We start from the raw sequence: 18,179 nt of genomic DNA on the forward strand, positions 1-18,179 counted from the left end.
TATCCATTACTTGCGAAGCATATTTGATGGTCAAATCAACAAGTTTCCGTAATACATGCTCAACAGAACAGCATCTACGCAATCCACATCTCATTATCATTATCACATCTGTCACGTCTAAGAAGTTGTATATGTGCTCGCGTTTTCGTCAGCTGATGATGTTCTAGTCTGTAGGTGAGGTCTGTTACACACTGGCGCACACACTCGTGTCCAGTTGGCAGGCAGCATCGGACTACTCTTGTGACCACAAAACCATGATCCATACTGAACAGGCACGTGCACTCATAGGATGCAGGTGAGGCAGTGCCTCTGAACTTCTGGATGAAGTAGGTCCCGTCCGATGGTGCAGCCATGTCGGTAGTAGAGCCCTTACACCTTGAAAACGGCTCTCTCATCCTGGCACACAGCGGTGATGTCCAAAACTCCCATCCAGTTTCCTCCTGGAGAGCAGTCGTCGTTTATGCATTTGTGGGTGCTGCAACCTTGGATGCAACATGTGTAGTCAGCAAGACTTGGAATGGTCCCTCCCGTCGTGGCTGGCCCAGTTCCTTCTTTTGATGACCTCGATGTAGACCCAGTCTCCTGGATTGATGGGGTTGTCGACCTGTGAGGAGGAAAGATCAAGCGGCAGTAAATTTGTCTTTGACACAGTTTGAGCGTCCTGATCATATAATCTGCCAAGGACTGCTCTTCATCTGTTGTTTGCAACTCTCGTAGTCAATTGTAGTGCCCATTTAACTGGCAAATAGGAGTGTTTGCGGGAAGAGTTTGAACACTTCCTAATGATTCCCTTTAACCAAAAACTATTTATGACAGGGGCGTTCCCATTTATTGCCTCTTGGTTTGAAAGAGATTGTCTCACCCATGCCTTCTTTCTCCTCACACGCTCGTACCCACACAGGGCGTGAACACACACACACACAAAGCGATTCTAATCCATCTCTCATGTAGCTTCTTTTGATATAATCTCCTATCGGCAACTGTATAGCAGACGTTTTAGCATATAATCCCATACTCTGCTCTCTCGCTTCTACTTTTTTATGTCGGTGCAGTCGTAGGTGGCCCCTATTGCAGTCATCGACTTGATAACTGTCGCCTTGTGACTCCTACGCATGATTGTGTGAATGTCAAAAATTGAACGTACCTAACTTTCTGACCATCCAACCTCCACTGTGGTACAAAAAACCTTACTGTTGTATTGAGTAGGTACATTGAGCAACCTAGCTCCCTCCTGACTGCCAAATGTCCTGTTCTAAAATTTATATAACTCGACCTCTACGTCTTAAGCTTGATGAGCCAAAACACCAGATCTTGCTCTTGTTTCCTACCGTTTTAGCCTATTTGTTTTATCCAAATCCGTTCAATCTCTGATTATAATGCTTTTCTCTGGAGCCCTACGTATTTTTCAATTTTTTATTTATTTGTTTATCAAATCTCCTCAGTTCTGTCAAACTCAGTGCACAATGAATCTCCCTTCCACTTTGAACCAAGCTTCACCAAATTTGGTAACGCCGTACCAAGGAGTGCGATTTGGTTGTCGGACACTCCAAGTCCATATCTTTTTGCCGCACGTCACCCTCTCAAGTTGGTGTTCTTTTGTTGTTGCTTCAGAGCGACCCCATCCATCATTCTTGAATGAGTCCATTGTTCAAATGAGTCAATTTTCATCATTGTGAGTTCCTCCGCTTTTCACTGTCTTTTCTCGTCCCCGAGGATGTTGTCTGTCCTCCGGAGTGTACTTGTCCCCCTCCAAGCACAGGAGTCTTTTCTTGTCCTTTGCCAAAGGTCAAAGGTGCTTCAGAGCCAGGCACCATTTTGTAGTTGTTCACGGCTACAGGTGAAGTCTCGGATTGGGTTTCAGGGACCCTGACACTGAGAATGACAGGCTGGGACATCAAACTTGTAAGACTATCTCCAAATGTAGCTGCTTCCATCAATTTGCTGGTAACGTTTGTTTACCAAACTTCAAATTCTTCTAATAACCGCGGTCTCATTTTTATATCGTAAATCCTGCAACTCATCCTATTTTTGAGCTACATTTTATCTATAGTTCCAATTTAATCAGACAGTATGTTGTCTTCAGTATCATTATTGAAAATCAACTCATCGAGGTCTGCTTTCCACATCAAGCCCTGATCTGTATGTCTTGACCTCTCACATATTATTGTCATGCTTGCTCAAAAATGTGACTTAGAGTATGGTGCTGTGAATTCTCAATCTCCCCAATGAAATTGGATCCCACCTCGTAGTTCTTATCGTTCTCATGTTCCTGTTAGCCTGCAATTGTCCAAATCAAAAATGTTTTCTTTTAACTGTCTTTCTTTTGAACCTCTAAATCTCTCGTGTTGCTAACCTATCTACACCAGAACAAAATTTTTTTTACCACAGTTTAACACCAAATGTATTCGAAAATTAATTGTCATAAAGTGTTGTATTATTACTATCTTCCACTATCTGTCCTACTCACTCCCTCCTTTTGAGGCTTGGCAACGCCCATGCCTCACACCTTGACAAACTTTTTGGGAGAATGCGTTCTTTACGACATACGATCATACCATCATCATTTAATTTGACTTTCTTTCCAAAACGCTTCTCAATTTCTCAGTTCACACATCTTCTACATGTGTTACTGGTTCTCCAGTTTTTTTTTTTTTAGTTCATTATCAATCCAAAAGCTACGTGTTTCTTTCTAACATTCAACCTGCTCAAAATCACTCTTTCATCAAAGTCGCTCCACTAATTCTCCACAGTAGTCGCCAACGACTTCAACCATTGAACCTCTCATTCAGGCAATCATCCATCAATGCTCATCATATGCATCTCACACAGTCTCCAAAAAGGAGTCATACTATCACATTGGTCCCAATTCATCCAAGCTCACCACACAACATTCATATATCATTTTCAACTCAGGTTTCCTGGTAGAACAATCCACCAGTCCAAAAAAAACTTAACTAAACCAAACAACTGGCAAATTAATCTGAATTTTTTCTTTGTTTTTAAATTTGAAGAACTCAATCTCTCAGATTTAGCTTGCATTTAGAAGTTTGTTTAATCTTATAACACAACCAATCAATTATTCCTATTAAATGTAGCATTGCAAAATCTTAAATTCACAATTTAGCTCCTTCCAATTCCTGAAAGCATGTTCTCTCGTTCTTTTTTCTTCGAATTTCTCATGTGGGCTCGACACTTAACATGCACTAGTGTGGATTAGTTTCTGCTCGCAAACAGACTTCTCTCTTTTCCTCTCATTTTTTTTTTTTTTCCGTCAAATTGTTTCTGTTCTGCGGTGTAAATTGAATAGACAACAGTCTAGCAAATTTCTTTATACTAAAAGTTTAGGCAATCTTCATCAATTTGGGACTTTAACTTTAACTTTAACACATACGCACACACATGCACAGCTCTCGCGTGCAGAAGGTAGGTCTCAGCAACAATGATTCGTCACAGGCTGGCCATTTCCTGTGGTCGATCATGAGCTGGTCCCTCCCATGCACACGAGGACAGCACATTCTAATTTTATTTATTTATCTTCTAGAAGCAAGTTGCATTTCTTTACCACTTGATTTGCATATTTTAACTTTAGTGTAACACAAATTGAGCTCTAGTCATTTGTAATTTGGGCATACAAACAGCATTGTCATACTTCTTGGATGGACAAGACTTCTAATAATCTAAAAAAAATTCTAATAATCTGACAATGACATGTTTTGCTGTCATATGGGCATCTATCCTTTCTTTCTCTGTATGAGCATAAGCGGTCAAAGAGGAGGAAGCTTGTCATGCTAAAAATTTGGCTTTTCCTCTGCCCCGTCCTGCACCCTTTGATTGATATTGCTTTGCAGAACGACACTCTCGTGCAAAGTGTCCTCGTCTCCCACAGTTCCAACAGTTGTCTGAATCTGATGGGGGTTTTGATTTGAATGGTGGCTTGCGACGTTGTTGGTATCTAACTCTTCCTCTGCCCCTTTGGGAACTTTGGTAGAAGATTGTTGTATCTTCATTTAGATCATTATCATCATCTAGATGAAATACATCAAAACTTCTGCCTTTCTCAATCCCTTTGTCAGCGTCTTTGGGCCACTGCATGTTTTTTGTAAACCAAGCAGTGTCCGCTTCCACCAAGTGTTTTCTCACCCAACTGCCCAAGTCAGGGGGGAAACCAGTGAGGAGCGGAATTTTAAGATGTTGTTGATAAGCACTCTCATCTGCATCATTGAATGGGATGCCACTATGTACCCAGAATTCTTTTTCAAATCTCAATTGAATGGCGGCTTCATCACTTTTCAACTTTCTATCTTTTGTCTTTTGGATTTGTTCTCTTCTTTCTTGTGAAGCTTTCAACCACATTTTAGCACAATCCAATTCTCTCTCTTTTCTTTTCTTTTTCAGCCCATTTTTCTTTTTATTCACACTCTCTTCTAAAACATCAACTACTATCTTCCACACTTCAACTCTCAACTTCCCTTCTACTCCATACTTTTTCTTCCACTTCGGCATATATTGCATACAATTAAGAAATCTACTCGCCATGTACTTCTCATCTCCGTCAAGAGGTAGAGATTTACCGTTTTTATTTCCCATCTTAATTCTAGTAGTTTTAGGTTATATAATTTCTTTTTCTCAAAAATATTATTATTATTATTACTTATTTATTTCTTTTATGTCTTTGAGGATCCTCAATGCAGGTTTAAATTGACCTTTCAACAAATTACTAGCCTGTTTTATTGCCGTGGATCAACGCTTGAACTGCTTTTTAGTCAATTTATCCTACCAGTCACACACTCAATCACACAAACGCCAGCGCTTTTTTAGGCCTCATAGCTCGGACAAACCAAAGCCGTATCTCATAGCTCGGACAAACCAAAGCCGTATCTCATAGCTCGGACAAACCAAAGCCGTATCTCATAGCTCGGACAAACCAAAGCCGTATCTCATAGCTCGGACAAACCAAAGCCGTATCTCATAGCTCGGACAAACCAAAGCCGTATCTCTCGTGCACACAACTTAAGGCCTTTAACTTACTTGTTCCCTTGGTTCGTTGCACTGCCGGGTCCCGTCAATCCACCTCTGTCAGACGAAGGCAGACCTAAGATGCTGGCCCAGCGAAGAATTCTCTTCCCAGGACTTTCTTCTCCAGGTCCTCCTAATGGACACTGGCTTGTCGACAATGCAGCACGTCCTCCTTCGTCAGCCAGATAGCGGGTATGAGGGATCCCGGGTTTCGGCACCAAAATGTTAGAGATTTTCTCACTCAAACAATATTTTGCAAGAACCACACGGGAGACAAGCAAGTTCTTTTAGACACCTGCAGGTGGAGAGTTCACTCACTCCAGAATGAAGTCTGAACCCTCGTTCCTGCGATGGGATATTTATTAAGAGAAACAGAGTGGGGGTTTGGGTAAACTGGCTAAAGCCCTTGTCCTCTAGTCTAAACATGTCAGGGGATGTTTTACGACCTTGTGATAAGGAGGACAAGGTAAGGTATTTATTACCTGTTGCATTCCAACATAATCCTATGATAAAGATAACCTGGAAAACCCTAACAGGACTTACTTGAGACTTGAAGGTTAAGACTTGAGACTTACTTGAGACTTGCACATGTGTGACTTGGTCCCATCTCTGCTAACAAGTTTACCAAACCAACCGTATCTCTAAAAACACTAAATCCAATGAAATCTTCATCCTCTGTGTCACTTTTAAACAACTCCGTTAACTTCGGAGGTAGAAGATGCGCTGCTCCTCTTCTACGTTGCTTACGTCAGACTGAAGTTTTGAAATTATCAACACCGTTCTAGAGCGCCCTCTTGCGGTTTAGTGTGAAAATACCACGTGAAATTATATAATAATCTGTTAATAATTTCACACATAAATCACTCCAGAGTATAAATTGCACCCCCGGCCAATGTAGGAAAAAAAAAAAAGCGATTTATAGTCTGGAAAATATGGTCTGTATTTTTTTCTGTGTATAACTTTACAGTGCAACAGTATTTTTAACAGAATTTTTCTGGTTACATATTTGCCCGAATACTAAAGATTTTTTTTTCTTTCTACTGAGCTTGACAACTTCTGCAGCAAAAAACGGACATAGATAGTGTTGGATTTTGTCCACAATTTAGGGAGCGCGCTATCTGTGCCTCACGGCAAAAGCCATTGCGAATCACCTATTATCCAATTTACTCACTGCGTGCTCGTTTGATTTCTTCAGATTTAGGAAAATGCTAAGACACTATAGCAGAAATTAGACTTACACAGGTTGGTTGAGTTCAATCACAATTCTTGTTAAGAAAGCTCTGTTTTCAGGAAAGTACAATACAGCGCTGGGCCCTTCGTGCGACCATGCTCAAGAGCAGAAAGTCTCCATTCAGAAAGGCAACATTTAAGGTTCTTTGATCAGCTTATATTCAGTTGCACATGCCGGTGTGGGCCGAGTTTGATGGGTGATGAGTCTTTGGGGTGGGGCAAGTTCGCAGTAGAGTTTGATTCCATGGGAGTGGGTGCTGGTTTGGTGAGAGCTGGTTCCGTGTGGTTGGGTGCTGATTATGGGCAATTCGATGTGTGTGGGGGCTGTTGTTTTCCATCCCATTTTTCGGCCTTGGCGATCACCTTGGCTGTTTTCCTCCTGGCGTTCTCCCTCTGGCACCTCTGCTGGTTTTATCTCCAAATGACCTTCCTGTAAACATTCTCCTCCATTCTTGCACCACTTACCATGTTTTTGTTTGTTTGTTCTTTTGATACTCCATGTACTTGCTTACGTCGTCATATTCTTAGTTTAATCATGCTTTCAACCATATCTTTTCTTTGTAAGGCAAAATATATCCCTCTGTCCAGAACGTTCAGTAGTAATCGAAAACTGGCGTCTAGCATTAGTCAAAACATAAGATACAATCAAGTACTAAACATTTTTAGACGACTTTGGCAGTGTCCGTGATTTAGAAAATCATCAGGCACGCATTGAGCAGTTCCTTAAGGGTCATTAAGCTATTCAGGCAATATATCAAAAAACATTTGTTATTTCAAAGTACTCAGAAATATATATCAGATCAAAAACCTTTCTCATTACCACTTATCAAAAATGTCTAGTTATGTCTTCTTTATTGATTTGGTGTGTAGGTACGTATAATTATATGCTTAAAATGTTTCTTTTATTGATTTAATATGTGAATATACTTGTCTGCTTATGTACTTTATTCAATGAGGTTTGAGCATATGCTTTTGTAGCTAGGCAGGACTTTTTGTATTTCGACCCCATTCCTTCAATAGTTTCAAATAGACTTGTACGGTGAGTAAGTTAGCAAGTTGCCTCATAGTCCAGAGGTCGTAGGTTCGATTCTGGCCCCGGCCTTCCATGTGGGGTTTGCATGTTCGCTCTGTGCCTGTATGGGTTTTCTCCAGGCACTCCGGTTGTTGATTGTGTGCGTTTGTGTGTGTGTGTGTGTGAGTGTAGAAAAACCATGTTGTTGCCTCATACAACTTGGAATGTCACTCTTGTTCTTTTTATTTTAGCAAAAGTAACATATAGAATGTGTAATTATGGAGCTAGGTGATGTAAATTGCTGGTTGAAATCGGGGTGGGACTAGATAAGCAAAACTGCTTAACTCTATTGCCCATTTTGGCAAGTCCCCTGTTAACAGTGCATGAAATGAAATTGTGATGAATGGTGACAATGTTCTAGTGAAAAACAAACAAACAAACAAACAAACAAACAAACAAACAAACAAACAAACAAACAAACAAACAAACAAACGCAGTTTCTGCTTTTAATGAAAACGAGATCGATGATTCGTGAGAATACGTCTCTATAATGACATGGCTGAAATATGAGCATGAACTATTTATTTATAATTAAGGTAATTATTTCTTTGTTTCTCTGTTTTGTTCTTAATTTTATTTATACCACAACAGATTGAGTTTAATAAATCAGACACTGATGACACAGCACTCCGTTATGAAGTGTTGTTTTCTCATCCAAAATTGCTTGAAAAAAACATTTTACAGGTGGCACGGCACTGAAAAATAAGGTTGAGCACCAGTGTTATGGACCGCTGGATGAGTCAGTCTATTATTTTGAAGACTCAGCATGGATGTAGTATTTTTTATTGAAGTCAGCGCGATCCTGTTCTTCAACGCCTCCTATCAATTCCTCTGAAGAAGACTTCCGGTGGTGTTTTAATGGCGGTGGCATGGTGAATTCTACACTAAAAGAAAAATATTCGCCCCTTTGGTCCACTCCCATTGATTCTGGACAGCTTTCCACGCATTTTTGAGCTTGACAGACCCATCCCCATACCGTGGATTTAGCAACACTTGCGCTGTAGTGTCTCTCCGACCGGCCATGGCGGCTCACAAACCAGTGGAATGGGTCCAGGCCGTGATTACTAGATTTGATGAGCAGGTAAACTGGATTTCTTTGATTCGGTGGAACTAGTCGGGCTACCCCATCAGGCTTTGCAACTGCGCAATCGGTCTTACGTTGAGAACATTAATCCGCGATTTAGCGTCAAGTAGTGTTTGACGGGTGCAATGTGTACTGTGTTGCTTGTACCGCCTTCAAAACAGTGAGGCATTTGTGGCTAGCGTCATCCCCACCATCTTTCGTCACATCTGTCATTTTGTCTGGTTTCTCCACATATTTCATTAGGCATTAGCAACAAATTAAAACCCACGCGACGGGTCCACACGTTGGCGGCATCAAAGACGTGTCAAGGTCTAAAATTGAATGTTTAATGCAGCTTGGTCAGCAAACGTTAGCAGGCCTGGCTCTATGTTGTAAACAAAAAAAGACATGACAGGGCTGGCACTAACATTTCTCATTTAGTATGAGTAGATGACCAACAAAGATAGTGAAATTGTTGTTTTGCTGACCCCATATTTAATTTTGTGTTGTTACTCCGTAATGCCAATGTTTTCTGCTTTATGGGGCTTTATAACTCACAACATGGTTGTCTACTTAGTGAAAGAATGTGTCATTCGACCAGCAGCTTGTGTAAGTAACAGAATTGACTGCAATTAAAAAATGCAACTTGTAAGGTAAACCATTATGGCACAACAAAACAGGTAGTACTAGGCAGAGTAGGTGGTAGATACTAGTTTCTATTACCCATGAGGAAGTTTTAAAATTAATATCTGACAAGTAGTTTGTTATTGCCTGTCATTAAAACGTTAAGTGTATGGTTTTTAGACTTGAGCAGTCTTTGTTCTCATTAGCTGCCACGGATTGTGGTTGGGTTTAGACGGATTACTGCTGTTAGGCTGATGTGTTTTGAGAGTAATTTATACTGCTTGGTCATTGCTACCATAATTATCCAGTAAATCCCTCCACACAGTTCACTTAAGTTTTCTGTGTCTGTACGTCACAGTATGCTTTTCGTTTCGTTGAGTGTAGTATAAAGTGAAATGGTAAAGTGAAAGGGTTAGTTGGATCCGGAATGGGTGGCTGACATGGCAAAAACGGCGAGCGTTTGGTGTGCAAAGCACAAGATGCAAATTTTATGTTAGAGCCACTTAACCTCAAGTGAATGAATAACTGGGAGCTGAATGTTGAATCCAATTGTTTTCAGGTGCTGGTCCGATAGACCCTTTACTGCCATAACAGCTTCAACTTTTCTGGGAATGCTGTCCACACGTTTTAAGAGTGTGTCTATAGAAATTGTTGACTAATCTTCCTCAATCTACACTCCCAAAGCTTCTCTTTTGGGTTGAAGTCAGGACTCTGTGCAGGCTTGTCAGGTTCATCCACACCACACTCTCATCTAGGGCTTATTTATTTTGAAAAATAATCTAATTGTGACCCCCCCCCCCATATTGCGATTTAGATTTTTTTTTTAGAGTTCTCTTCTGGTGTATTTCTTTTTCACAAACACAAGCAATAAATAAAATAATCTGTATTAAAATAAACAATATCATATGCTTGTTCGATTCCACCTCTGGCCCTCTCTCCCTGTGTACTCCGGTTTCCTCCCACATCCCGAAAACATGCTTGGTAGATTGATTGAGCACTCCAAATTGCCCATAGGTGTAAGTGCAAGTGTGCATGTTTTTTTGTCTCTGTGTGCCCTGCGATTGGCTGAGATAAGCTCCAGCATGCCTGCTGTGTGGACTGGATGTTGAAGCGACACATATAACTTTGACTTGATTTGACTTGACTGATTTCAACTGTACAACAAGTGTATTGTAAGGAAGCAGCCAAGTTATAAAGGATGGGCATTTTTATGATTGCGATTAGTGATTGTGATAAATTTCAGATTGCTCATAGTAATCTGCTCTGAACATATATTCACTTGATCAAACATTGTGCGGGACAGCAGGTCGTCAGAGTAGTCCTTTTCCTTCTCCACTTTCTTCTTACATTCGGAGTCTAGACATTATACCCATTCACAACGCTAGATACCGCCAGATATCTTTAAAGCGAATGCTGAACGTAAAGGGCTGGAGACATCCCTTTTTTTTTTTTTTCAATTAGAACGGAATTTGATAGAATGCATAAAGTGAACACATTTGCCGCATTGGAAATTAAAAATGGACACCGATTACTAAGAATAAAGCTGAAATGAAATGCCAGTTTATTGATCGGGTCCCGCACAAAGCCAAACTGGCGGCGCCATTACTGTGACGTCACAAGTTGTACATCTGGATGTCAACAAACCCAAACAACATGGCAGATGATAGCGACAGCTCCGTTTCTAGCGGCAATATTAGCATCATTTTATCCGATTCAGAAACCTCTTTTGACGCAGAATATGATGAATCTAGCAGTTCACTTGGGCTGAGCTGAGCACATTTTCGGAATTGTGCCCCTCCCGTCACTCTGGTTAGGTTGGCATAGTAAAGAGTGCTCTTGGGGGCTTTAGAGTGCCGAGTTGATCTCAGCACATAAAGACATGACCACCTGCAACGTTTGGTTTAGGTTTTATAAGCATTTTTAATTTTATTGCTTAAATCGCATTTTCTCGACGAGCTGAGCACGTTTTCTGAATTGTGCCTCTTCTGTCACTGTGGTTAGGTTGGCATAGTAAAAAGAGTAGAGTGCCGAGTTGACCACTGCGCATGGAGAAATGAACATCTGCAGCGTTTGGTTTAGGTTTTAGGCGCATTTTTAATTTTATTTCTTAAATCGCATTTTTTCGACAAGCTGAGCACGTTTTCTGAATTGTGCCCCTCCCGTCACGCTTCGACATACTTTTCAAAGTCAAAGTCTCAAAGTCTCCTTTATTGTCAATTCCTCCGCATGTCAAGACACACATAGAGATCGAAATTACGTTTCTCACTATCCCAGGGTGACAAAACAGAGTTCACAACGCACATACAAGTAAACAACACAGGAAAATTAAAACAAGATGATGAACAATAAGAGTGATAGCACGCTAGCCGCTCGCGATGCACAGCAGAGTCCGGAAAGATGACAGTCAACCAGGCCACTGTGAACACGAGCACACAGCAGGGACGCACTGTCCGGTTCGTGGATCCTATCAGGCGAACGAACGTACGCCAGGATAATGGAAGGCACGGCTAGACGAGCTGGGTTGGCCGCAAACCTGGCCCGACGTCTCCGCGCTGGCCCCTCTTCTCTTTTTGTTTACATTCACTGAAGCTAAACGCGTACAACTTGAGACGTCATGAGACGCCACTTCCGGCTGGCGGCTCGGTGCAGTCAAACTCGTCTGTGCGGCAAATTTAAATTAAATTTTTCAGAGCAACAGCTTCCTTTTCGTTGTTTCGAGCGTCAATTTATATTTATAAGCCCATAAGCTAACTAAAACCAATTTATACATATACCGGTGTCTCTAGCCCTTTAACTCCCCAGGCCAAAGCCAACCCCTGTCACAAAGAATAAAAATAAAAATAGCAGTAGCACAAAGAAGAAAAATAAAAGATAGCGGTAAGAAAGAAAAGACAAAATAAGAGAAGAGATAACAGAAAATGGAGAAACGTAGCGACAATCTGGAGAAAAGTGGGTCGAAGATCGGCCAGGTTAACCGGCAGCTGAGAAGTTATGATGCAAACTTCAAAATGATGGTGATAAATGAGGCAGAGTCTTCAAACAATTGCAAAGTGGCTGTGAAATATGGTGTCACAGAGTGTAATGTATGGCGATGGATAGCTCAAAAAGATCGCCTAAAAAATGCTCACAATCAGAGAAAAGCTTTCCGTGGTCCTCAGAGCGGACGCTTTCAAGTGCTCGACAGGAGGGTGTGCGCTTACGTGGACGAGAAACGAAAGGACGGGATGCCCATCAGCAGAGCTGTCATTCAGCTCAAGGCCGTGGGAATAGCCAAAGAGCTAAACATACCCACCGGTGACTTCAAAGCAAGCTTCGGCTGGTGTAAAAGAATGATGCGGCGCAATGGACTAACGCTGCGACGCAGAACAAGTCGAGCCCAGCACCTGCCCTCTGACTTTGGAGAGAAAGATTCAGAAGCCTCCGGTACGTTTGCTCTGTGAGTGGATCCTCCACGCATGGGATGCAGTTTCCCCAAAGAGCATCATCCTCATGGTTAAAAAATGTTGCATATCAAGTGCCCTGGATGGCAGTGAAATTGACGTGCTATGGGAGGAGCCAGTGGAGCCAGAGGATGGGAGTGAGGACAGTGACACTGAGCACAGCGAGGCAGATGATGTTTGTGAGGAGTAATGTTCTGACATGACAGATCTCAGCTACTCAAGTTTAAACCAGCGTGCGTGCGTGTGTGCATATACATATTTTTTTTCTTCGCCCAGAACTGTCCATCAAAAGCTCATATTTTAAAATGGAACTAATAGCCATTGTGAATATGATTTGATCCCATCCTCTTGTCTTTGATGTCTTTTATCTCTCTAGCTTCCAATCAAAGTTGGACACCAAAACACTCACACAAAAATCAGCACAGAGCACAACAAGGAATGCCTGATCAACATCTCAAAGTACAAGTTTTCACTTGTCATTAGTGGCCTCACGACTATTCTCAAAAATGTCAATAACATGGTAAGTTATTGTTCTTATCTTCGGCATATCTAGAAAGTATTGAATAATACATATATGTATTTATATTTTTTGTTTTAGCCTTACTGGGTTCATAGGTGATGGCCATGTTCGCTCGCCATGAGCCATGGTCCTGTATATTCATCATATATGTTTCAATTATTAGTTTACATTAGCATATTTATCCTGTATTTAATCAATGCTTTAAAAACTATACTTCTGTGTTACTTTTTTCACATATGAGTTTATTTTCACTATGTTAAATGTAAAATTTCTAATCTCACTGAGAGGTGAACATTTCCAACTGTTGAACAAAGGTAGCAAAATGAGTGTTTACATCACGGCTCGGCAGGGTTCTTTCAAGGTTGCAAATGTTTACCCCTGGAATGAACCCCAATGAAAACGCAAGATTCGCTACCTTACAAAATGCACAATTGTTCACAGCTCACTGGTATAGAGGTTTAACTGAATATTTAGCATTTGATATTTTCTGGGCTTTATATCCTGTTCAAGCCATTTGTGGATTTAGGAGGTAGATTTAACATGGCTGCAAAAAAAGTGTCTGCATCAATTTAATAAAATCAATGATGATAAATTTAAGGGGATAAAAGTCAAAATATTTATTATTGAAAAAGTCGACATGTTTATTTCATAATTTTCATTAATGAAGAGGGCCAGCGTCAGTGAACTTTGGGTGGCCCAACACAGTTATATTGTGGCCCCAGGCCACTGGGCCACTTGATGTGGAACCATGTTTACCCTAAAAGTGTTTTCGATCTGCTCTCATCATCCCAAATTGGCACCATTTGATGGCATGCTTTGAATATCATGAAAACACTTTAACAGCTTTTAAAAGACTGGGTTTTAGCTTCCTGTTGGACTCTAGAACAGTGGTTCTTAACCTCGGTTCGATCGAACCCTAGGGGTTCGGCAGAGCTGGTATGTCACCCCCCCCCCCCCCCCCCCCCCTCTATAGAGGGGTTCGGTGAATGCGCACATGAACCTGATGGGGTTCGGTACCTCCAAAAAGGTTAAGAACCACTGCTCTAGAACCACTTAATACGATAATCAATACAGTAATTTTCTGCATGAAAAGTAGTAGTTTGTAAAATCAGGCATACTGGAGCTTTATGAACTTCCAAGTTTTTCAATGCCGTCATGATTAATGGACCCTAATCAGTAATGGGATGCTGAATAGAAAAGCGTAGTTTCTTCAGTCATTCTTCATAATGCCCATTCCTAATTGGTAACCGTTTGTCTTTATACCATAGCGAATATTTGGAGAAGCATCGGAGAAAAACCTCTACCTCTCACAGCTCATCATCCTGGATACATTGGAAAAGTGCCTGGCTGGGGTGAGTTCCTTCTCATCAAATCTTGTCTTCTCTCTTTATAGTATATTTTTAATTGCAGTGCAAATATTTTGGTATTTGGATATCCTACTGAAAATTCTATCGAATAATCGGGTTTTTGGATAAAATAAAATTAAGCGCTGTCAGAACTATTGCAATTTTGCCTACTTAAACAACATACTTCAGTAAGTCTGGTTTATCAAAAAGTGATCAGTAGGAATGACAACTGTGTCAGGTGTCAGCATCAACATGTGCAGTCATTTACCGTATTTTCTGGAATACAAATTGCTCCGGAGTATCAATCGCACCAGCCATAAAATGCATAATAAAGAAGAAAAAGACATATACAAGTCGTGCCGGAGAATAAGTCGCATTTTTGGGGAAATTTATTTGATAAAGTCCAACACCAAAAGCAGACATGTCATCTTGAAAGGCAGTTTAAAATAGAAATAGAATAGGCAACAACAGGCTGAACAGTACGGTATGCTAACGTTGCATAAACACATAAACGAGAAACTAAGAACATGCCTGACGTAACATATTAAGAGTTATTGAAATAACTAACATATAAATAACATGCTAACAAGTTTATCGAACTTTCCGTGTCACTCCAAATCGTAAAATCCAACAAAATTTTCATCCTTGGTGTCACTTATAAACCAGCTCAGTGGCCTAGTAGTAGAGTGTCCGCCCTGAGACTGGAAGGTTGTGGGTTCAAACCTCGGCCGGGTCATACCAAAGACTATAAAAATGGGACCCATTGCTTCCCTGCTTGGCACTCAGCATTGGGGGTTGGAATTGGGGGGTTAGATCACCAATTCCCGAGCGCGGCACCGCTGCTGCTCACTGCTCTCCTCTCCCCCAGGGGATGGATCAAAATCACATGGAGATGGGTTAAATGCAGAGGACAAATTTCACCACACCCAGATGTGTGTGTGACGATGATCATTGGGACTTTGGGACTTAAACAACTCCGCTAACCCGGAAGTAGAAAATGCAGTGCTTCTTCTTCTACGCCGCTTACGTCAGACTCACCGTCAATTGAAGTTCCAGTTATTCCACAGCCTAGAGCGCCCTCTTGCGGTTTAGTGTGAAAATAACATGTGAAATGATATAATGTGTTATTAATTTCACACATAAGTCACTCCTGAGTATAAGTCGCACCACCAGCCAAACTATGAAAAAAAACTGTGACTTACAGTTCAGAAAATACGGTAGTTATTTTGCTAACGCTGGAGCAGCCGCTTAACGCAGGCAGCAGGCACCGATAACCCGTACAGTTGTCAGCTTAAAAGAAGGGTGAACCGAGCATGGTTCATTTTTCACTAACTAGTACAGTTAATCTATTTTTTTAACAGGAAAATGAAAAAAGTTAATCATTTTCTCTTATCCATTCATTTTGGAGAAATAATGAAATAAGGAATGTCTTCAAAAAAGCCCACTTTTAATGATGAATAGGGCTACACACCCCTCCCCTCTATGTCTTTGTTGATGATGTCACGGAAGGAAGAAATCACAATTTCCCCATTGGAAATCATTGTAAAGATTGTCGCTTATGTCAGGTCTAAGTACCATCAGACATTAATTCACACACTAAAAACAAAGAGGAGAACAACCAGTATTCCTTTTTACTCGCGAGGAGAACAGCAAACAAAGTTTCAGTTACAGCTATCAATTGGCACCAACATTTACATGGACATCTCTACAACGTCGCTACTCCTCCACGTTGAGAGGAGCTAGATGAGGTGGCTCGGGCATCTCATCAGGATGCCTCCTGGACGCCTCCCTGGGGAGGTGTTCCAGGCATGTCCCACCGGTAGGAGACCCCGGGGACGACCCAGGATGCGCTGGAGAGACTATGTCTCTCAGCTGGCCTGGGAACGCCTTGGGATCCCACGGGATGAGCTGGATGAAGTGGCTGGGGAGAGGGAAGTCTGGGATTCCCTCCTGAAGCTGCTCCCTCCGCGACCCGACCCCGGTTAAGCGGAAGAAAATGGATGGATGGATGGATCTCTACTTATGACTACTTCAACATATTAATAATAATAAAATTTAATTTAATTTATATAGCGCTTTTCAATGACCCAAAGACGCCTACAGGGAATAAAAAGGGTGGGGACGAATGGGGGGGGGGGGAGCGCAGGGACAATAGGGTATAGTTAATAACAGGACATCGGTCAGCAGTGCGAAGGAGCTGGATGGAGGAGCAGGAGGGGCGGGAGCGGAGGTTGTTGAGGTTGGCATTACGGGAGGTGGGGGCGACGGGGGGGTTGGTAGTCCAGAAAGAGGGAATGGGTGAGCAGGAGGGCAAGTGCCGGTTAAAAGATAGTCCAGATGTAGTGGCGACGGCGAAGGATTCCAGCCTCGTATGAAAGCAGAAGTGGACCAGGTCGACCTTGACTGCACCCGCACGAATGGCAGGCCCCAACGCACCACGGCGTTACACAGCCGAGCCACGGTCGGCGAGCCCGCAGTGAGTGGAGCCCGCCCCCTGAGGATGCCGGCCGGACGTCCAGAGAGCCGGACGGCCAGAGCTGCCGCAGAGGCCAGAGCAGGCGGCCACAGGCTCGGAGCCGGGAGGCAGGAGGGTCTGGTGGTGGTTTTGGCCAGCTGGCTGTTGGCTCGCTGGGTAACGTAGCTGGTAGTCCGAGGGAGAAGAAACAGGTAGGTGAGAGCGGAGCTGCGGGGATGCGAGGTGGACAAAGGACAACACGAGAAAAATAAAAGAAAAGACGGGTGCACTGAAAACGGGAAAATGAAAAACAAGTAACGGACACGGCCCGGGACAGAAGCGGCAGTCAACAGATCTGACGCCAGTGTTGCTCTAACCCGGAAGACAACAGACGGTGGGGGAGGGAGGTGACTATTAAAAGTATTAGCCTCTCCGTAGCTGATTTTAGAGAAATAAGCAGCCTCTCTGCAGCTGAAGTGCCCTGTCACGTCTTATTTCCTTTCGCCAGTCACCAACATATGCAAACATGACGTGTTCCGAGAGGCTTCGTGTGAGATGAATTGTTCATACGTTGTTATATAGTCAATTAAAATTGGTAAGAGTTCATTTGACTTTGACTCACTGGCACTAATAAAAATAACAGTTTTCTGTTTTTAGCCACTTTAGTTTGTTTTTATATTGCAGCCGTTGCAATTAAAACATTTTGTTTGATTCGTTGTACAGTATTTGGTGTCAAGTTGCATGCACATTTATTTTACTCTTTTGAATCTGCATTAAGTAACTTAAATTAACAGTCTATAAACCTTTGATGTTTAAACATGACTTAACTAACTAACTTTGTAAAAATGTGTTCTTGGTAATAAAATATAATAAAAATGAAAAGATTTATGATTTTAAAATAAGGTGTTTTAGAAGTTTAGTTTTTTCATGTTATTGGGAAAAATTTTGACATTCAAACTTGCATGTCCTTCTCCTTTGTCAGCAATCCAAAGACTCCCTGCGGCTGGATGAGACCATGCTAGTCAAACAGCTATTGCCAGAGATTTGCCATTTCATCCACACGTACCGTGAGGGCCATCAGCATGCAGCTGAGCTTCGAGCTTCAGCCTCAGCTGTTCTCTTCTCTCTTAGCTGCAACAATTTTAATGCTGTTTTCAGTCGAATTTCCACCAGGTACCCAGCTGCACTGTTTCTACTTGACAGATTTTTTTTTTTCTTGTTTTACAGTTCAGGAATTGATGATTGAAGGCATTTAGCTGACCATGGTCGCTTGAGTTTATCTTGAGTTTTTCACCCTTTACATCACAGGTGTCCAAGCCCTCAAGGGCTACTGGCATGTATTAGTATTTTGTCCCTCCTCCAACACACATGATTCACATGATCAGCTCATCAGAAAGCTCTGCAGGAATGTAA

At 41.9% G+C, this 18,179-nt stretch overlaps 1 protein-coding gene across 3 annotated transcripts in view; it reads left to right on the plus strand.

Moving 5' to 3' along the window:
• The first annotated feature begins 8,126 nt into the window (after window positions 1–8,126).
• nf1a (neurofibromin 1a) overlaps window positions 8,127–18,179 on the plus strand; it is a 165,778-nt gene continuing 155,725 nt past the window's right edge. For 2 of the 3 annotated variants that reach the window (XM_088380781.1, XM_088380783.1), the window contains exons 1-4: window positions 8,128–8,399; window positions 12,822–12,965; window positions 14,234–14,317; window positions 17,749–17,939. In XM_088380781.1, the coding sequence (XP_088236907.1) occupies window positions 8,340–8,399; window positions 12,822–12,965; window positions 14,234–14,317; window positions 17,749–17,939 (479 nt within the window). In that variant the 5' untranslated portion in view covers window positions 8,128–8,339. Of the gene's footprint in view, window positions 8,400–12,821; window positions 12,966–14,233; window positions 14,318–17,748; window positions 17,940–18,179 lie in introns of all 3 variants that reach the window. The other variant, XM_088380782.1, reaches the window with a different exon arrangement.

The sequence above is a fragment of the Syngnathus floridae genome, chromosome 7 (genome assembly GCF_059516105.1).
Source record: "Syngnathus floridae isolate MCC-2025c chromosome 7, RoL_Sflo_1.0, whole genome shotgun sequence".
Classification (NCBI taxonomy): domain Eukaryota; kingdom Metazoa; phylum Chordata; class Actinopteri; order Syngnathiformes; family Syngnathidae; genus Syngnathus; species Syngnathus floridae.